The 22,333-nt window shown below is 40.7% G+C and overlaps 1 protein-coding gene across 1 annotated transcript in view; it reads right to left on the bottom strand.

The window, feature by feature from the left end:
* BZW2 (basic leucine zipper and W2 domains 2) overlaps nt 1–21,986 on the bottom strand; it is a 53,973-nt gene extending 31,987 nt beyond the window's left edge. Inside the window, exons 1-5 of the mRNA XM_019508519.1 lie at nt 21,922–21,986; nt 14,464–14,640; nt 13,413–13,516; nt 12,247–12,312; nt 2,405–2,540 (exon numbers count right to left, since the gene is read on the bottom strand). Coding sequence (XP_019364064.1) covers nt 2,405–2,540; nt 12,247–12,312; nt 13,413–13,516; nt 14,464–14,640; nt 21,922–21,979 — 541 coding nt within the window. The 5' untranslated portion in view covers nt 21,980–21,986. The remainder of the gene's footprint in view (nt 1–2,404; nt 2,541–12,246; nt 12,313–13,412; nt 13,517–14,463; nt 14,641–21,921) is intronic.
* Nucleotides 21,987–22,333: the final 347 nt, after the last annotated feature.

Raw genomic sequence — 22,333 nt, 5'->3', positions numbered from 1 at the left:
CACTTCCACCTTTTTGCAAGGGCATAAGGAACCCTCAAAGGACAAAAGAGCCTTCCATGTGGGAAAAAATGGGCTTTCTGAACTGTAAGCCATGAAGGACACAGCCCATCTCTAAAGTAGCTTTCTGTGCATACTTTCTGAGATGAAGAATACAGCCAGGGTTTGCCCTTAATATATATGGCAGTATGTCTATACTGCTCTTGCTATAATTCAGAAAGTGGTACCCAAATTATCTTTAAACTAGGGGCATCAAACCCACACAGACGCACACAGAAGTCCCACACACCCCACTCCTGAACCACACCCACACCTACACCCACACTCCCCTCTTAACCTCTTTTCTTAAAAGAAAAAAAGACAAACACACTTTTGCATTCAGCAAGGGAAATAAAAAGCTGTCTGATGAACTTAGCACAGTGGCTCTCAACCTTCTTAGAGTCAAGGCACCCCTTGGAGAATGCCAGTTCTTCGTTTTCACTCTTTTTGATGATAGAAAAAACAGAGCAGTTCTGTTGCAAAGAACTCAGAAAGAGTTCTGTGCATTTTTATATGAAATCTTTGGGCTTTATCTTGTGAATCATGCTTGCAAACCAAACAGTGCTAACTTCATGTGGCACTCCACAGCACCATGAAAAGATCAAGGCACCACAGGGTGCCAGGGCACTCAGGTTAGTAAAGAAAAAATCCAAGATCTAGCACTAACCTTTGGTAAACCCATATGGCATTTTATTTCATTTTCCATTTACTTCCATTCCAATTATTCTTTCCTTCAAAATATGTTTTAAATTGTACATACTATTTAAGTTAGATTAATGGTTATTTAATTACCTGCAGCACCCTTCAGCACTGGCACAGATAATTTTTTGGCAAATATTAGACAAGAACCAAATAATTCTATCAAGAAATTCACACAGAGGAAATATGGTTTCACTGTGCAAATTCATTTGCTCTGAAGTTACAAGTGCAAACATTGTCTCTAAATATTAATTTGATGTTTAACTAACCTGGTTGAAGTTTAAAAAAAAAAGTCCTAAGCTTAAGTTCTCAGTTGCCTCCTGTGCTCTTGTAATTAAACCAAGCTGTCATTTTAAAAGAACAGTACAGGTCATTACCCTAAAACATGGATTAGAGCTTTTGTTTGGATTTCCTTCTAGTTTTATTCGTACTGTGAAAGCTGTGGGTGATGACAGAGCAAGAGCTGCAGCTGTGGCATTTAGAAAACAAATATAATGATTGTCAGCATGCAGCAAATGAAAATGTGGTTTACTAAGAACTTGTATATACAGTTAAAGGTGCCACAGTGAACACAGAATCTTAAAAGTTTTTAAAAAAAAATCAGTATTACATTACCAAGAAAGGCTTGGGTTGGGAGTGGAGGGGTGGGGGAAGCAGTCCATATTTTCAGTGAAAGAAACTTTTAAGAAAAGCATTTGGAAAGCTGCCAAGTATTTAAAGCAGGAAAAATATTTCAATACACCATAAAATTGCCCTGAACAATTGCCCTGATTCTGGAGCACATACCGTCAGTATGGACTATATTGTACGTGCACACTGCTCCTCACTGTCCTGTCCCCTCCCTTCCCCACTCGACTGCCAACTCTTGCACACCAACTAGTTACCCTGTACGTTGCCAGAACCACTGCAACCTCTTGTCCACAGCTGACTGCAGTGTGCCTGGCCAGGGCCTGTGGCAGGGAGGTGGCTGCAAGGAGTGCTGCTTTTATGTATCTGGGGACTGGGGAAAGACTGCCATCCATGGAAGGAGACAGACCAGCTCTATAAAAGTAGCAGAGAGCTGTACCCTAAGCACCCAGTCCCAAGGCACACAAAAGCAAACATCTAGGCAGCCCTTCATCTTCAACCAGGCACCCCTCACACCCCTAAAACATCCTGAGATGCACCAGACCCTGGTATTTCCAGCAATTGAAGTAAACTGATTAATGGCTTGGGGGTGGAGGTGGAGTGCTCTATAAAAGCTATGAAAACTCCAGCAGCTCTAGAGTACACATAGTGCACACTCCTAGTCAAGGAACCACCAAAAGGTTTTCTGTAAAGTGCAGGAGCTGGTCTTTACTGAACTTAACGTTAGTGAGAAGGGGGAGCAGAGCAGAAAACTGCCATTGGGCTGGGTACTCACTGCCACCCTCCGGTGGTGGTTTGAGAGCACTGCTATACCTGAAAGGTGATGGTTCTACTTAGGACCCTTAGCCGTGAACATGGGAACACCACTGACTTTTGTCACTGGTTTCAGGTATCCCTTCTTGGAACGGTTCAAGTGTTATGTCTGTCTGCACTCTAAAAGTGTTACCTTCTGTTGTACTGTTTCTAGGATGCCAAAGTTCAAAATACACTACTATTATGAAAGCTAAGATCAAAAAGGCAAGTAAAGGAACAAAAAAGTTACCTTCTTTGACTATGTTGTCAGTGAAAAGACTTGTTAAAATAGTGGCAGGAAGTGTTCCATTGGCTAGCAGGATCCCAGTGAGCATTGCCAACTTTGTCTGCTCTGTTTCAGAAAAGGCTTTAAGGAACAGCAGCAGCTGTGGATCAGACAAGACAACATACAATTACCACACAAAACTGCAATGAATAGTAAAGAACATAAAGGGCCTCATTACCAGCTTTTTATTTCTCAAAAAGTCCTGCCAAAGTCAAAAGCAATACTTGTGGATTTGAAGTGCTTTTCTCCATGCTCACAGAAGAATGACAAAATTTACTTTCATACTCTGTGACACTTCTTCCACAGATTGTCTCACTGATGAAAATGAAATCAGAGTTAGGCATTACTCTATATCACTAAAGGAAACAGGACCCACCTCTTCATATTTATAATTAAGGGTAATTTCATTATGGGTCTGATCCAGAGCCCTTTAAAATCAATGGCAGCCTTTTTCTTTGATGACAACAGTCTAAAAGGGGGGCAACAGTCTTCCCATTAATGTCTTCAACATGCTTTGGATCAGGCCCTATGGTTGCAGTTTTTTGATTCAACAAAAATATCAAGCATGCAAAAACCACAGGGATAAGATAGCTTCCAGTTTTCCATTTTGGGCTAGAAGTACAGAATATAAAATTACAACAGATGCTTCCATTGGCTTAATTTTAAAATGATGCTTTGAGTTAAACAATACTAATATTTTGATAAACTGAAGAGGGATATTCAGGTACACAAGCTGCTGTTGAGACCTTATGATTCCCATTCCTAATTACAGGAAAGCAGCAATTAGTTTAAGAAGAAAATACAAGCCTCTCTGCTGTCTATAGCATCGCATGATTTGGCGTGTTCAGGGAAAATAAGAAAAAACACAGAACAAACATGAACCTCTTAGGATTTCTAGGAAACTAATATTTATAAGTAGCTAGCTTCAGAAGCGTCACTACAAAAAAATCTTTTCCTTTATCTGAAGTTCAAAACCTACATGAATATTAAATCTGTTCGCAGTTTCCTTTAACATCCACACATATCAAGATTCAACCCCTTCAGCCCTCCCACCAAAAAAATCCTGTAAAGGTTAAAATACATTCTCTCTCTCATCCCTACATGGACTAGAATGATGTAAAACAAATTTTCCCCAGCAACAAAAAAACCATATTTTTTTTAAATCCAGGATTTTTGGGGGAAGGAAAAGGGATGGCTAAAATGAGTTTCTCTTCACTGTGAGGAAATCGTAAGTTCCTGCAGAGGGATACAGACGCAAAATCATGGAGTTCATCGTACACACTATATCAGTATTGAGCTATAAAGAACCAAGAACATTTTTGTACTTGAATCTTTTCTCTTTACCTCCAGCTATTAGATTCTACTGCTAATGATTCTCCTTCCCTCCTGCTCCCCGCCCCACCCCTTTGCATCTGAGCAGTACATAAAATCCACTGGTATCATTACTAAAACACTAAGCCAGTGTAAGCCACTATCTAGACTCCTCACTTATCTCTCCAGATCAAAGGCATTGCCACTTACATACTGGGAACTGCCTCTCTATGGTGACAGAATACCTAAACTGTTTCCTTTCGGATGACAATAAAACTTAAACTGAAGATATCCAAGAAGTTTCTTGTTAAATAATCTTGAGTTTTACGGTGTTCACAAAAGTTACTAATAAATGTTTGGGGAAAAAAGTTACATCCTCTTTGAATTTGTGACTTGAAAAAAACAAGATTTTTTTTCTCTTTCTAGGCTTTAAGCTATTGATTGAATCATTTTGGACTGTGCAAGCCAAGAAAGTCATCTCTCTTTTTAACAGATTGTTGCCAACTATTTAAAACATCCAATTTTTGTTTAAAAGAATTAAAATAATTGAAGGCACAAGGGCCTGAAGGTGTAACTTTGTTCCTTCTGCCAAACTGTGACATAGAAACAAAAAAGTAAGAGATACAGATGAGTGGAAGATCATTCATAAATGCAATAACGAGAAACCTGGATATGCTATATAGCAAAAACTGCATTTACCTGGTAAAATAATGGCATGGGTCAAAGCTCACAGCCAGATTTACAGTGGAGGCTAAACACACACACACACACACACACACACACACACACACACACACACGCACACACACACACACACACACACACACACACACACACTATATAAATATAATATATATAGTGGATATTTAAATCTAAAGCCAGTGAAAAGTATTTGATTCATGGCCTCATTAAATGTTTCCTTATTCTAACCTTCCCCACCTGAAATGTGATCTACAGAAAGAAAACATACCATATTTTCTCTCATCTAACATGCCTCTGAATATAATATGCAACTTGTTTTTGAAAGGCAGAATAAAGAAAAAAATATGTTCCAAACCTATGGCTGCAGAGAGCAGGGACAGAGCCTAATCTTCAGCTGACTTGTTCTCCCTTTCCTGCTGAACTAAAACACTAGCCACTGTTGAAGACTGGTCTTCATGGATGCATTTATGATTCTGAAAAGAGCTGTGAAAAAGAAGAGACCAGGAGCCCTAGCAGATAGTAGGGCCACACTAATTGTTTGATTAGTGGAACATCAAGACCATTAAAAAAGAGAGACTATTGTTAACACTTCTGGAGTGAAGAACAATGGGCCATTAAGTCAACTAACTTAGTTGCCTGAATAGTAATACAAGAGCTGCTGCCAAATGGAGCAGAAATCATAGCAAAGTGCTTCCATCTTAGGCAGAAAAATCAGCTTTCTTACTTAATGCATGCACCTGAATTTTGCGGGTCTGATGCATGAAGAATGCAAAAAAATAAGAACATAAGAACACAAGGACTGCCATTTACTGGGTCAGACCATAGGTCCAAGTTGGTTGGTATATATACCTGACCAGGAAGGCGTTTCTGGTCAGAAGGGCCCCTGGGGCCTGCGGGGCCATTTTCCTGTCTTTGCTCTGTTCAGGTCTCCAGGAAGAGTTTCCCTGGGCAGAGTCCTTGAACTTGTTTGAGGGCCAGCGGGCACTCTCCAACATACTCTGCTCGGTGTCCTCCACTTGTTTGAAACCTGTAACCTCACTCCCATCCCTGTTTTTCTCTTCAGTTGTCCGCAAACTCAGTTGATGCATACCCAGTAGCCTCCTCTAACAACATGGGGGAGGAGGTTAACCATTGCTCTGTGGGCATTAAGCCCAATGCATCAAATAAGCCTGTGTCACATGATAGTACAGAGTTGAAAGAGAAGGTGAACTGGATATGGCCAGGGTTTTTTTCCTCCCTTACTTGCAGTCTCCAGGATTCAAGGTCCAGGAAGTTCTGATTCAGAGGCCAGACCCCTAACTCCCATAATCGATAGCTACTAATGCCCCTTTCCTCCAAGAATTTGTCCAATCCCTTTGTGAATAGGCTAAACAGTGAGCTTCTATAGCATCTTGTGGTAATGACTTCCACACTTTAATTACACACAGGGCGCATCTTCACATAAGCTTTAATGTGCATTAGCCTATTTTAATGCTCATGAAAGCAGCATAAAAAACCTGTGCACTTTCGCTAATGTGCCTTTTTCTAGTACCTCACAATGGAGGTTCTAAATTGAATGTGCATTAGCAAAAGTGCATTAATGAACACGTAGATGTATAAAAGAACTATCTGTTACTTTTAAACTTACAGACTACTAGTTTCATTTTATGACCCCTAGTTTTTGTTTTGAAAGAGATGGTAAATAAATCCCTATATACTTTATCTTCATTATTATGTCCCCCCACTCAAGCATGTTTTTTCTTTAGCTTCTCCTCATATGGAACTCCTCCATACCATTAATCTTCCTTGTATTACCTTTCTCTGTATCTTCTCTAGTCTGCCTATAACCTTTCTGAGGTGTGGGGACCAAAACTGGCACACTATTCATATGTGAATGCATAATAGGCTTATACAGGGGCATAGTGATACTTTCTGTTTTGTTTACACTTCTCTTCTTAATAATTCCTCATGTGTTGTTTATCTTTTTGGTGGCTGCCGAACACCGAGCTGATGTTTTTAGCAAACTGTCCACAATGACATTCAAATCTCTTCCCTGTGTGGTAACAGCTAAATGTAGAGCCTATCACAGTGTAGGTATAATCTGGGTTATTTTTGCTCATATGTATCACATTGCACTTATCTACATTGAGTTTCATCTGCCATTTAGCTTCCTATTTGCTCAGTAGTGCCAGATCCTTCTGCAGTTTCTCACAGTTGGCCTTGGTCATTGCCATTTAGAAGAATTGTGTCCTCCACCATTTTGGCCATCTCACTACTCACCATTTTCCAGATCATTTATGAATATGTTAAGCAGCACTGGTTTCAACAAAAATCCCTGGGGGACCCCTCTGTTTGCTTCATTTTATCTTGAAAACTGACCACTGATACTCATTCTGTTTTCTGTCTTTAAAAAAAACAATGTGTAATCCACAAATTGACCTTCCCTGTAATCCCAAGACTACCTAAGTTTGTTAAAAGCCTCTGATGGGGAAACCTGTTTAAGTCTAAGGGTTTTCATAAATCTAGACTGCATTGTCAGATGAATCACTCTGATCCACCTGCTTATTGACAGCCTCAGGAAAAAAAAAGAAAACTGTAGTAAGTTGGCTACACATGATTTCCCTTTGAAAGAACACCATGTTGATTCCTCCCCAGCAGCTCATGTTCATCCATGTGTCAACAATTCATTCATTTATTTCTTTTATTATTGCTTCTAATTTTCCAAGAACAGAAGTTACTAACTGGTGTATAGTTCCTTGGCTCCCCTCTGTAGCCTTTTATAATTTGGGAGTCATATTGGTAACCCTGCAGTCCTCTGGTAATAAGGCTGTTTTCAGCGATAGGTTGCATACTACAGTAAGAGTTCGACAATTTCTGATCTGACATGGTATCAGTATATGGTAACTCAGATTTTTACTCTATGAGCTGTGTACTGAAACTGCCAACAAAGCTATTAGCAGAAGAATGCTGCTTTATTTCTTACCAAACAAGTATTTGCTTTCTTGTTACAATTCCTATCCCTTCCTTCATGTATGACTGGTGCCTCCTGAGACCTGGGGATGGGAGGGCACCACGGCAGTGAGTGGGGACCACCTATAGCCACCAGCATTCATGGCAATGAGCGGGGACCACCATCAGATGTCACCAGCTGTGTTAGCAGCAAGGGTGGGGGGCAACGGCAACTGCCTGCAGAAGCTGCTGGCGGCCAATCTTGGGGGGTCGGGCACATGCCCCTCCCCGTGCTCATCCTATGCATCACCTATGCCTTCCTTCCGCATTTTATCAAATAAACAAAGGAAAATTTAAAAAACTCCTAGGAAACCACCAGTGTCCTTCATTTTACCGGTTTAGTATCCTGACCAGCTTTACATCTGAAATGTAATGTGATCCGTTAAAGGCTCTAAGGACAAATTCAGTAGAAGTTGAGTTGTACCCATTAGTGTTACATTTGGATTCAAGCCATTTTCAAAGCCATGGCAAGAGATCTACGCTCCTGAAACACTGGAATAAAAGAAAAAGGGAACAAAAGTTCTTTAACTATCAGATCTTAATAATATATGGTTATTATTCAGGAATACTTTTGCACTTATATAAGGAAGACAGGAGACTTGAGTATATATGCTCTTGTTCTTAATAGGGAAAACAACCCAGTGTATTAAAAAACCACAACATCTATCACCTGAATTCAAGAACCCTATAAACTGAGTTTCTTCATGTCTTTAAAAGTTACTGCACACACTGAACCTCCTCACATTTTCTCAGATATACTTCTTCTACCAGGATTTTTGGAATTGGTTCCAGTGAAAACTTTCTTGAAGTTTATTTCAGTACAGTATCTTTATACCAGGAGCTTCATTTTCCTATCTGGCAGTCAATGGTTACCCACACTAGTGGCACTATAATACCTATATTAAAAAAAAGACAAACATCTATAGAGAAGCATATCTATTACACACAGATTAATTTAAAAAGGTATTATTAGACAATTCTTTTTCAACTGCAATCCAATTAGAATTTAGTGGGGAAAATTAATTAGCCCATTTAGCCACCAAAAAATGAAAATGCTCCTTTTAAAGCTGCTGCTGTAGTTTTTTGTTGCCAGTTACATGAAGAGATGTTCCTTCACCATCTTTGATACAAATCTCTCTAGGACGCCTTATTAGATTCGCATGGGCATCCACAATTTCAGAATAACTTTGAACCTCCTGCTGAGTACTAAGTTGTTTTTTATCTGCCGTTAGATAGATACAGTAATATCAGTGTGCATTACAAATATAGACTGGATCCAAAGTAAAATGTTAGACTCTGGCTCCAATACTGTATTCCTAGCACGCTTAGGAATTCCCATTTATTTCAGTGGGAGTTTTGAGTGTATAATGAGCATAAGATCAAGTCTAATATGCTACATTTGAAAATTATTTTTAACCCTTAAAGAAATTCTGTACAGAGAAAAATACCATTTTTATTTACAATGTGTGTATCATTTAAAGTTGTATAATACCACTTCATCTCTGCAGCACATCATTTGGCTGCAAAGGCAAAGGGGTTAAGACAAAGCTGCCACCTATGTAGAAAGTATAGTTTTTCCTTGACAATATCTTTACTTGAGGGGGGTTGTTGCTTTAAAATTCATGACATTATTTTCAGGATATCTGCAAAAGTTGCTGGATTGTCAGCACTGTAAAAATCACTTTTTATATCCACAGTAAAGAACAGCAAGCTCCCCACAATATTCTATGATTATAACACTACTGTCTTCTGAATATATACATAGAGCCCTTATCACCTAACCCAGGAGTGGATCCATGGGATGCAGTGGTGAGGTCACACTGCCTGTGTGCTATGAGAGCAGAAAGCTCACTCAGCTCTCTATCTTATCAACACACCCCCTGGCTGGAGGCCCCCAGGCCAATTTTCTTACAGCTCCAGAAACTGGGGGGGGGGGGCAGGGAGGTAACTTCTCCTCACCACTAATCACAGGAAAACTGGAGCTAAGCCCTGCTACCGCTCATCCTCTATTCTCTTGCTGCTGAATTCAGCAAGGGGGCAAAATGGCACACCGATCAGCTGACAAGCTCAAAGCTCCAGCAGCAGCTGTGCTGACATAGCGGTGATCTCCTAGAGCTCACTGTACAAGCTCCCCATGCAGTGAGCTGTCTGGTATCCAGGATTCGACAGAGGGGGATGAAGCCATCCATGCCCCTTTCTGCTGTGTGGTGCATACTAAGGCAGATCTCTTCACTGCACGAACTACAGAGCTGAAGGGGCTGGGGCCACATCACTTTCACTGCAAAGCTGGATCCAACCACAACTTAATGCAAACTCATGCTATATAACTTGTGGGATCTAACAAGCTTGGAGCCTAAGAAGCTGAAAAATAAGGGCTTTTTATCTGCAAATTTTGAAGTAAAGACACCAAATGTGTAGTGTTGGAGACATTACTTGCCTTCTAAATCCACAATCTAAACAATCTACCATACAAGACTCCTACCAGCATTGTCCATCACTACCAAAAGGAAAATATTTCCATGTGCATTTGGCAATCAGAGCTTCTGCTGATTGATGCTACCAACAAGGGTGACAATTAGTACTGAGAAAACTTTTTTTGTTGTTTTAAACTCAGGTTACCTGGGTACTAGAAACAGAACTGGGACCATTAACTCATTTCACATGTGCAAACCAAGAATGGTAAGTTAGCCTTAAATGAGCATTAGCCATGGCAAGGGGAAGGGGAGGGGGGGAATGCTTCCTGTCCTGAGCTAACTTATTTAACACTACCTTGGCTATTTCTACATTGTACTGCAATCTCTAGAGCAGACATCCCCAGATAGATACTCTGTTGCTGTTGCTTAATACTCAATTAGCTGAGAGAACTGTAGGTGATTTTTTCCTTGGGCTTGTGGGGAGGCATCCTCTAAAATTTACTCCATATGGGGCACAGCTACACCTATAATTAATGTGACTGAATATACTGCAGCTCAAATTGAGCCAGAGTAAACAAATCCCGATGTCACCATCTACACATGCATTTAAATAGTAATATACTGTGCTGCCAGATACCATTTATATCTGACAGCACTATCTGTAAGTGCAGTAAATTAGTCTATTGCACCCTAATGGCTGCACATGTATAGACAGTGATGCTTTACTGCGAAGCAAATTAGTCTGCTGTGCAGTAAAGCATCTTGTGTAGAAGAACCTACTGGTTAGAATCCCACAGTAGCACAATTGTGATACAAATTTTAAAAACACACAGTATTCAAAATAAAGTGAGAGGCAGTGGTAATTTGAGTTTACAAAGCATTCATTTAATATGCAGAGAGCTTTCTGCGACTTGAGAAGTGCTGACTCAAAGTTCATGTCAATGATTATAGTAATTAAGATCAAGAACATCAGATTTGTGTGGGGAATAGAGGTAAATTTAAGTCTTTGATGAGTGATGTACTGAGCAATCAGCATTAGTTTAAGAGACAGGCTGACCTAAGCTGCAAAAATAAACTTCTAAACAAGCAAGAATTGCGTAAGTGCCATTTCTAATTCACAGTGCATGAGGTCAGCCCGAATATTAAACAAAGCATTCCTGCACGTAGTCTTTGCATATATTTAGACACTTTTCCATATTCTCTCTCTTTAGTATTTTAGACTGAGGGCAGGTTGTGCCCAGAGTAGCACTGACCATGTATGTATTATTTTAATCACTGACTTACTGTACAATGCATATTAGTTTTGGCTATAAAGGCCACTACTAGCAGTTAATTTTAACATTTCTTTCAAGTGAAAAAAGCCTCCCCACCATGATTCCCCCCGACACACTTTCAACCCAATCCACTATCTCATAAATCATAGTGGCGTACCACATTTACTTTAGTCTAAATAATGGTGGCACCTGCCAATTCGTTAATTACTTTTATCAACTCAAAGACATTTAATGTCTTCTAAATACTTAGGACTCATCCTTCTACTTTGACACATCACAGTCATTTACTCCTCAGAGAAGGAGTTTTGCTGATTGTCATATGTGGTGGATTTGCATCTAAACTAAAAACATATAGGTTTGATATGGATCTGTGTTCTAGTAGCCAAGAAGGTGGTATCTTCATTTCAGTGAATGTTTTACCAGAGTGCTCCATAGCCAGGACAGCACCAAGAGCAGGCTGGAAATGGATCTGGTTAGGGTAGCACTGATTCAGCATACACCACGCAGTAGTAATATGAAACATGTGGCCCATAAGCCAGATCTGGGTCACAGAGGGGTTCATCTGGCCAGCAGAGTTTCTAGCCATGACTGCCAGCAGCAAAGGAATTAATGTCACCACCACTCAATCCCAGTTGCCCAAGCTCAACCCCCATCACCACTGGCTTCCAGAGCCTGTGTTCAGGTGGTCAGTACCTAGGAGGTGAAAACCACCAAAATTTGGCCTTTTCTGTCACCACTAGCAACTAAGATCAGTGGCAGTTGGCAACAGGGGTTGCGCAGTGGCATTAACTCCCTAGCTGCCAGACCTGCCAACACAATGGCTCTGGCAGCTATAATGAGAATCCCCACAGTTCAGTTCTAGAGGTGGGTCACCCAGCAGTCCAGAGCTGGCCTGCCAAATCAAGCTTGATACTCCAAACCCAATTTACTTTGGCAACACTTTGAGAGAGACTCAGTTACAAACTACAACTGCTACCTCAGAGTTGCAGTTTCCACCCTCTTTTCCAGCTAAGTTAAATCAAAACAACAAACAGAAGTAGCATTTAAAAATATGCAATTACATGAGATATAAGATATGTGATATTAAGCTCCAAGAGATACTGCCATCTAACATTACCTTTTTGATTTCCTCTTCAAATGCCTTCTCCAAATATTTATATCTCCTGATGAGTTTATTAAAGACCTAAATATAAGAGTAGACTGAAGTTAAAAAGAAAAAAAAAGAAAAAAAAATGTAGCCAGCCATTTCTACAGGAGAGCAGGAAAATAGCATTGCCCACAGCCAGTCAAAACAGAACACCCAAAGAACTTCAAACATTTTTTTCTATGTCTTATCACAGAGGATTTATTTACCTATAGGAGAGGGGAAAGCTGGGATTACTGGCTTTTCATACCTTTACATTCTACACAGATTTCTTTTAAATGGTACTAAATGTGGTGCTCCCACAAAGTACCATCAGATGGGTGCTTTGCACATTTCTGTTACAACTGCATCCTTAGCCTCATGGAATTACTATAAAATAAATGCTCTATTCACACATGTGCCCTTCGTCAGTGTTCCTGCCTCTTATGTTGTTTGACAATGGATCCTTAGAAATAATGCTGTGATTTCTGCTTAGCAATATTTGAAGCAGAAATTAGTGCAGAATTAGTGCAATTAGTGCAGCTTTTCCAGCTCCAGGCTCCAGAGTTCTCATTCCCAGCTCGTCAACCCTGCTTTCCATCACTCTGTTGCCTTTAAAATTTCTTTATGGATATATTTGCAATAAGAGATCTCTGCTCTACACATAGCAGCCTGAGGAAACTGGGGGAACTGAACCAATAAATTTTAGTAGTGTCATGAAGTTAATGTACTGAATATATTTTTGGTAAACAAAGGCCTTTTATCTGAGACTTGAACACAAAACAATTACACAGGAGTCATTACTCTTATGCTCATAATAACTCTGTTTAAATAAGCCTATATGTACAGAAGTACAACATAAAGCTAAAGAACATGTTGGAATCTAAGAATATTGGCAAACTCTTTAAGGAACAGGCTCTATAATACTCTTTTAGACAAAGAATTGTAAATTGTGACCAGATATTCCTACACATCCTTTTCCTTGCTTAATATTTATAGGTTAGAGTGGAGAAAAGCAGATTACTACTTAACTGTACTTAATTGCTCTGTCACTAGTGACCTGCAAGGTCAGGTTGCAGATTTCTCTTTATAATCCTCCCTAAAATTTATAAAAAGGTTTTAAGTGCCTGTCAGTCACCGAGTCCCTTTTCTACCCTGACCTGAGCATTGTTTCGGATAGCATCATGATCTTCATCTGCAGAAAACACACAGTGGGTGGTCATTTTGCTCTTGTCATTGTCATCTATGCGTGTCCCTCCAGGGGCTGGGGGGGAGAAAAGAAAAAGGAAAGCACAATAAATACTTACCAATAAACACATAAGCTTTTGTATCTTTGAGATAAAGAGATTAATAACTAGTATTGGGTACAAGGGAAAAGTAAAGTAGTGCCCAGCCAGAGAATTCCTAGGTTGTGGTTATATTCCGAACACATAGAGAAACTAACAGGATTTTCAGTGTGCCATATCCTGCAGTTCATATTACACTCAAAAGAACTGGGGGATTTGGGTCATAACAAGGAAGTTCATCTGGTTTTGGGGACAGCGCCCTGTTGTCATCTGAGAGTACTGGTTGATACTATGTAAACAATTTGCTAGCACCCTTACCTTAATTTTCATTCATCCTTATAAACACTAGTTACTTCTTTTAGTACCTGAAATATATCTTAACTCTTCCCTGATTATTGTACCTAACAAATTTCGGGCATTTGACCATAACAAAATGAGGTTTAGCGACATCAAATATGTTATGTATTCTACTACAGCTGCAATTCAAGTTACACTAAACTGTAAGAATGAGGAGATACAGTTACTGTACATGAGATTACTGATATGGTATTATAACCAAGCATCCCAGACAAAATGTGAAAGCAAGAGATGCAAAAAAAAGTGTTTATGGTAAAATTAACACTGAATGTTACTGACCATCATGACTGCGGGAAACAGACTAAATGCAAAATGGAAGGTACAAAGAATTTAAATGTAAAAGCCAGTAGATTATTGCTTACTAGAAGCTTTTTCTGCTTATCAATTTTATCTACTATAATAAAAATAACAAACAACTAGGTGAGGTTGGATCAAATAAGTATCTAGACAGATCAAACAGATTAAGTTTAGTTTTTGTAGAACAATTTCTACGCTAGATAACAAGGACTCCCTCTGATATGTTATGCTGATGTGAGAAAAGTCTTTAAGCAACACGCACAAATTTTACCTAACATGCTGCCAGCTACCAGTATATCAAAGAGTGTGTCAGCATAACGACGGTAATCTAGCCTTGAGCCTGTTGCATCCAAGAATTTGGCTGCAGCTTCCAGGTCCTTCCCAGCTTCATTGAGGCCTTGGACAATTGTATCCCTGAAGACTGTGGGTTCAAATTTCTCCTTTTCATCTAGGAAACACAAGCCAGACATGCACACAATTACACCCACATATTAAACTACAACTGAAAAAACAAAAGAAACTAAAACAACCCTTAGGAAATTAAAAGGAAAAAAAGCACTGGTGCAAAATTAAAAATGCATGTGAAGAATTTTCAACTCTTATTTTTCTTGGTAAAGGTCAGTGGCATTTAACATATGTAAATCTTAGAGAAGAAACTGCAACTCAGGAAACTGCTGTTTTTGACAGAAAAGAAGGAAACTGCAATATTACCATTTATACTCAGAAAGAAACAGTTCTTTGAAGCAGAGTGGCAACCAGTGATGTATGGCCTAGGTGAATCCCCCAGCTGAATTTGATTAACAAACAGATTTTGACCTCCAAACAACATTTAAGTCAAGGCCATTAGTCATAAGAGATACCCTAGCAAAGCCCAATGAGCTTAAGGAGAGAGTAACATATCCCTTCTGTTATTCCCTCTGCCTTGTGTAAACACATGCACATACAACAGCTTCACAAACAGTTGCGAATGCCACAAATAAGCAAGAGGTATACAAACTATTTTCAAAATTGTTTATGATACCAAACGCATACTTGGGTACTTTATTGAACAGTGTGAATTCAAAGTCCCCAAGAGCTTTAGGAACAGTTTATTTAAATACTCAATGGCTGTACTGCGCTTAGTACTTAAGAGGCATCTGGACTATATTGCAAAAAACCCACCACAAAAGCCTTTCATTTGAAGGCTGCATTGAGAAGCAAACTTGACCCAGCGCAAATTGAATAGGAACACTTTATTAGGGAGTAACAACAACATATTGAGCTGTAAAGTACATAATTTGTGAACACGCTCAGTCTCTATCACATGGTGGTGGTAGAAGGTATATTTGCAGATGCAGTGTCTACAGTGTCAAAGGCAAGAATTCTGTCTACAGAACTTGGAGAAGGTCCAGCTAGCGGTTTCATTCACTCCATTTCCAAGTCACCATTCCCATCTGTACATATATACCAGAATCCTCCTCCTTTTTGAATGAATCATAACCTTTCAAAAGACCCCCAAATCAGAGACCTGAATGTTTTTCTACCAATATCTATATTTATCTTAGCCCCTTTTCTGACCTCACCTTCCTATAATGAGAGTTCCTATTGATTTTTAGAGAATAAGTGAGGATAAGGCAAATTCTGTTCCTTCTTAAGCAAGGCAATTTGCATTCTTATATTAAATTCTTCAATCAATAAAATATTGTGTTCAATTGTTACCTATTTCTATCTATACCTATTTAGTAGTGTTTCATTTTATATCATGGACTGGGGAGGTGGGGGAGGTTTAATCAGAGAACTTGTTATTTTTTTTAATCAAAGAAAACCAGGATCCCTACTAACGACCCTTACTTGTCATAAAATCTGGCAACTGAAATTAAAAAAAAAAGTAAGAAAGCATATAAAGGAATGAAAAGGAGGGAAGGATAAAAGCAGAACAGTTCATGACTAAATCATGAATACAGAAAAACTTTTGTGATTCTCAGCTTGCAGGTTCTGCTTAGATTTTAATAAATCAATCAGGTCCTCTGAATGATGATGGGATTAGTACTTCTTCTGAGATGTTCAGAAAGACTCAAAACATGTTTCTTCTTCCTAATCCATACATAAAATCAGCTCTACTTACACCACCCTTCAACAGAACTGAAGGTCATGTGTAAATTTAACTTCCAAACAAGTGTGCATGCACGTGTGTGTGTGTGTGTGGGGGGGGGTCTTATGTAACACAGAGAAGAATGCTAACATTGTCTGCTAAAACAAGCAATGCTATTAGACCACTAAGAAAGCTATAATCTTGTCCTTTCACAAACTACATCTGGTGGACAGCTGCAGAGGGGAAGCAGGGGAGGATACAGGCAGCTGCTGTGGAGCTGACTCTGGCCCTGACCCAGGCTCAGGGCCAGAGTCAGAGTCACAGCAGGTGCCTACAACCCATCTCCACTTCATGCGCAAGTAAGACAGACAAAAGTGTCCCACACCAGCTGATGTGGGAGAGAAGAGGAGAACCTCATTTTGTATTCAAGTAAACGTGATATGATTTTTGAAAGCTAAGTTGAGATAGAACAGGGGCGTCAAACAAGTAGTCCACATATCAGGTGTGTATCTAGTAGCCATCTTTACATTCATGGAAGTCTTGCTTCCTTCACTGAGATCCTCAAAATCTACCATGACTGCTACCATATTTTCTTGAATACCACATGTCCCTAAACAAGAAGACACAAGCTTTTTTCTTATTCTGCCTTCGCAAAAACTTATTTTTCAGAATTATGGCCATATGACTGTTCCTGCTCATATGTATATACTGCCAGTCTGCTCCATTCCTGCCCTGCTTACCAGCTATCTAGCCACATCACAGGCCACAAGAAGGGCAGGGGGGAAGGGGGACCCTAAACCACTTGATTCATCCCCTCCACTGCCCAAAATCACCCTGCTCTCTCTGCCTGCTCCCAGGTTCCCTGCAGCCTGTGCCACCTGTACATACTTGGATAGAGCCCCCATCAGATGTCTCAGCACTCTGCTCCTTCTAACCCCCTCTCCCCTGCCCTTTCTTCAGTTGTGGGGCCTGGCAAGCCTAGATCCAGGTAATGCAAGGTCAACATGGTCTGCAGTATCCCAGGAGCAGGCAGGAAGGATGAACCTCTGCCAGTCTTGGACTGGGGAGGCAGAGAAACAATCTGGAGGTGGAAGGGACAACTGGGGGGGGGATAAAGGGGGAAGCAGCCTGGCAGCCCCCCACCAAATTCTGCCTTCCCTCCTATCCTGGCCCTCTGACCCATTCTCCTGACTCCCTCCCCTTAGCCACCCTACCGCCTTCACCCTTTTCCCCTCCTTTCCCACATACCTGTTGCCCAAATGTTCCCAGATGGCAGTCCAGGGCCATCAAGTTCTGGATTTCATAGACATTCAGGCTGGAAAGAACCCCGAAGGATCATCAAGTCCAGCCCCCTGCCCCAGGGGCAGGAAGTCAGCAGGGATCATAGGATCCCAGCAAGATAAGCATCCAAATGTGTCTTGAAGGCGTTCAAAGTGGGTGCTTGAACCGCCTCTGGCAGCAGTCTATTCCAAACCTTGGGGGCTCAGACAGTAAAGAAGTTCTTGCTTATGTCCAGCCTGAATCGGTTGTGGTAGAGTTTGTGACTGTTTGATCTTATCATCCCTTGGGGTGCTCTGGTGAACAGACATTCCCCCAGATCCTGATGAGCACCCCTGATAAACTTATAGGTGACCACCAGATAACCCCTGAGCCTGCGCTTTTCTAGGCTGAAGAGTCGCATGGCTCTCAGCTTCTCATCATAAGGTTGCTTTTCTGACCTCTGATCATGCGCGTGACTCTCCTCTGCACTCTCTCAAGCTTCTCTGCATCCTTTTTGAATTGTGGAGCCCAAAACTGGAGGCAGTACTCCAGCTGCAGCCTCGCCAAGGCCGAGTACAACAGGAGAATGACGTCCCAGGGTTTGCTTGAGGAGCATCTATGGATGCAAGCCAGTGTTTTACTCGCTTTACTAGCCACAGTATCACGTTGAAGGCTTATGTTCATTTTGTGGTCAATCATGACCCCCAAGTCCCTTTCATCTGTAGTGCTAACCAGTGTAGCACTGCTGAGCCTATAAGCATGCTGCAGGTTTTTCCTCCAAAGGTGAAGAACCTTGCATTTTCTGGTGTTAAACACCATCAGGTTCTCATCCGCCCATTTCCTGAGCCTGCCAAGATCTGCCTGGATCACCCTCCAATCCTCAGGTATGGATGCTTTACCCCAGAGTTTGGTGTCGTCAGCAAACTTGGCCAGCCCGCTTCTGATACCAATGTCCACATCCTTGATGAAGATGTTAAACAGTATAGGCCCTAGGACAGAGCCTTGAGGGACCCCACTGGTGACTGCGCACCAAGATGATTGGCTTCCATCAACCACCACCCTCTGGGTCCTGCCGCAGAGCCAATTCCCCAGCCCACAGATCATGGCGAGGTCGAGGCCACAGTTAGCCAGTTTTGCCAAGAGGTGATCGTGGGATACCAGGTCGAAAGGCTTTTTTGAAGTCAAGATATACGACATCAATCTCTTCCCCCTTGTCCAAGTGATAGGTCACCTGGTCGTAAAAGGAAATGAGATTGGTCAGGTAAGACCTACCTGCAACAAACCCATGCTGGGTATCCCTCAGGATATTGCCACCAGCTAGTCTGTTAAGGATGGCCTCCTTGATAATCTTTTCCAAGATCTTCCCCAGGATAGAAGTCAGGCTGATGGGCCTATAGTTTGCCAGACCCACTTTACTCCCTTTCTTGAAGATAGGCACCATACTGGCCTTCTTCTAATCTTCAGGTACTTCACCAGAGCACCAGGAGTTCTCAAAGATCCATGCCAGGGGCTGAGCTATGATGTTTGCCAGCTCCTTGAGTACCCTTGGGTGTAACCCATCAGGGCTGGCTGACTTGAAGGTATCCATCCTGTCAAGGTGTTCCTTCATGAGATCAGCTTTGATAGAGGGCAAGGATCTCCCTCACCTGGGCCTCCCTGACCCACAGTGCGCAGGGGCGTCCCATAGGACTGGTAAAAAACTGACGCAAAGTACCCATTAAGCATGGATGATAGCTAGTCCACCAGGGAGCACTGCCTCCTGATACTGGGGGACTGCACAATTGGTGATTTTCTCAGGTGAATGTCCAGAAATTGAATTAAACTCAAGCTAGATAGCACAGCTCAAAGATAATCCTTGCTCAAAGCAGTGTAAGGGGCACTGTGCTCTTGTTAAGAAGTCTCAGTGTGTGATCATTTAAGTTTTAAGTGCAGTTAACATGGTCTAATTGTAATGTGTAATCTTATCCACATCCCTTTCAGAGCTGAACTGGTTGCTTTCTCATGAGTAGGAAAGGGAGGCTGAATAAGCTGAAGATTTTTTTTTTTTTGTAGAATAATAGAAAATTAGGGGTGGAAGGGACCTCAGAAGGTCATCTAGTCCAACCACCTGCTCAAAGCAGGACCTTCCCCAACTAGATCATCCCAGGCAAGACTTTGTCTAGCTGGGTCTTAAAAATCTCCAAGGATTTGGCTCTATACTCTGCTCCAATTCAGATGTGAAAAGGTTAAAACTGTAGCTACTACTGAAGACTAGTCTCCACTGCTCCCTTCATGCAAACACAAGGGTAGGGAGGGAGATGAGAGAGAAGAAGCAGGATCCATTTTACAGCATCTCCATGCTTCTATTCCAGGCATAAAAATCATCTTTCCCACTTGTGACATTCACCCCAGTGCTGGAGTGTTAACTTTGGGGGGAAAAGGCATGTGTATTGTATGAGAAAATGTGTGTGTTGTATGAGTAAGTATGGTAATATTTAATAAGGGTGAATATGCCTATATTTCATTTCTGGAGGGCTCAAAGGAAGGAAGAAAATATAAGCCCCAAACAGGCAACATATAGCTAGGAAGGAAGAAAACTAATAGTTTTCTCTTGGGACGGTTAAGTAGGGAAGGTGTTACTTACTGGAGAGACAAGGAAACTCTTCATGCAAAAATCCACAAACAGAAAACAGTGAATTCATTAAAATGGCACACAGTCAACAGTACAGGAAAGTAACATGAGGATATTAGACTACTACAGTTTAGTTAAGGAGGAAGTAGAGGGTAACATGGCTCTAAGAGCCTCTCCAGAACAGATAAACTTAGACTAAAGCTTTCAGTCAGATTGTCAGTGCATAATACCATCTAAACTTGCCAATAAATTCACTACAAACCAAAGTACTAAAAATCAAGATCAATTTATAGACAGAATTAGTTACTGCCCCCAGGATCCAACAAAAATCAGAAGAGAACTGAAACATTTTGAAAATGGCCAAAATTTTTCCAGGTTAATCTAAGAACTAGATTTCAAAAAGTTAAAATTTGCATTGTTTCATTTTGCTGACAGTGGTTTCCAAATTTATTACCATTAGGAGTTTCCCTTAAAATGAATGAGCAGTATTTTTGTTAATCAGGCCTTTCCTAACCAATTCCCAGATGAAATCCACAACCTGGAGTGACCAATCAACTGCACCCCAACATTCATTGGTTGGAATTACTTCCCGCTGCATAAAACATATTCATGCCAATTATGCCAGTTATGCACAGATAATACACTTTCATTTGTGAAATGTTGAAAAGAAAGAAATGGATACTAGTTATATTTAAAATATCAAATTATCAATATTTCCTGAAAAGGGGAATTAATTTTTTGGTATTTTTAATTTGAATGGAAAAGTAACTTAAAATTAAAGCACAGTAGAAATAAATATTGGAAAATTGTATCAAAACTTCTGGGACACAGATTTGATACTACAATTATCAAATTCAAATTTCAAAACTTGTTATGCTGCTTTTCTCTTTAAAAAAAACTCTTTTTTTTTCATTCTTTATCAAAAAAAGATCTTTAGCATGGCAGCTGGAAGAATTATTAAAAATTTCAACAACTATTTTTCCAGTACCTATATCTACTGTAGTCCTGGTTAAATTGTTATTCTTCCCTATACCCTCCTATACACTAATATTAAAATCAAGCCTAAGCTCCAAATGTCCTTTCTAAAGTTCTTAAAAAGCATAATTCCACTGTTAAAATTAAACTGGTAACTATTTTAACACAGAGAGGGGGAAACATCTTAATCTTACCAAACTCATCACTTACTCCATCTGTCCAATTTCTAGATCTTAAAAGCAAAAGCATTTAAAACCACAGGATATAGCACAAATAGCAGGCAATGCCATATATCAGGATTGCTCAACTGGCAGCCTGCAAGGGGTTAAGAAATAGTCTGCAGGGTCCCAGGGACCAGAGTTGGCTCATTTCTCTCAGACAATGTTTCCAGGCTTCCTCTCCTTCCTCTGGCTTCTGGTTCCTGCCCCAAATTCTCAGGGCAGGGCAGCACAGGAAAAAGGGGCCAGGATGCCCATGGTGCTTAAATGGTAGGACAGGGTGCTGTGTGGTCTGTAACAGAGGAAGTCAGGTTGCCCATGCTGCCTACTGTGCAGCGGAAAAAAGAGGTGTTGCTATGTGTGCAGCAAGAAGAGCTGGGCTGCCTGTTACAGGGTGGGCCACCCTATGCAGCCTGCGCCACCAAGTAAGAGGGGACACACAGGAGGGAGAGGGGTAGGGGTGGGAATAGGAAAACAGGGTGCAGCCCGCACAACATGTGGCCCCTGGCTGCCCAGACATCGGACATCCCCATCTTATGTAACAGTAATAATCCTGCTTTCATAAAGGGTAAATAAAAAAATCGCATAGCCTACCCCTCTTCCTAGTTTTGAACCGCTGGCCTGTTAGCACTGGCTTCTGGTTCTTATTCATAAAATTTCTGCAAAAGAGAAAAAAATTGTTTAAAAACTTCCAGACCATTAATAGATAATAGGATACCCTGGGAGACCAAAGAAATAATTAAATGCATTGAAATCCTGCAATGGCAAAAACAATATTTAATTAGCATATTTTTAAATGTGAAGACCTACACTACTACAATTTGAATAGAATGCGATTGTGAGTGGGCAGAAGCACATGGGAGTTTTAACATACATGGTGTTTGTGCCTAGGTACACTTCTTTCTTGGGGTTTGCTCTTATTGCTGTTTAAGTGAACACACTAGTAACTAATCAACTCCCTCAGATTGTTCCTAAACTTAGCTTGTTCTTCAGCAAGAGATGCTAC

Source organism: Gavialis gangeticus, unplaced genomic scaffold (assembly GCF_001723915.1).
Source record: "Gavialis gangeticus isolate Ggan-Ray unplaced genomic scaffold, GavGan_comp1, whole genome shotgun sequence".
NCBI classification, from domain to species: Eukaryota; Metazoa; Chordata; order Crocodylia; family Gavialidae; genus Gavialis; species Gavialis gangeticus.
Note: the sequence above shows the minus strand (reverse complement) of the source record. Positions and strands in the feature narration are given on the sequence as shown.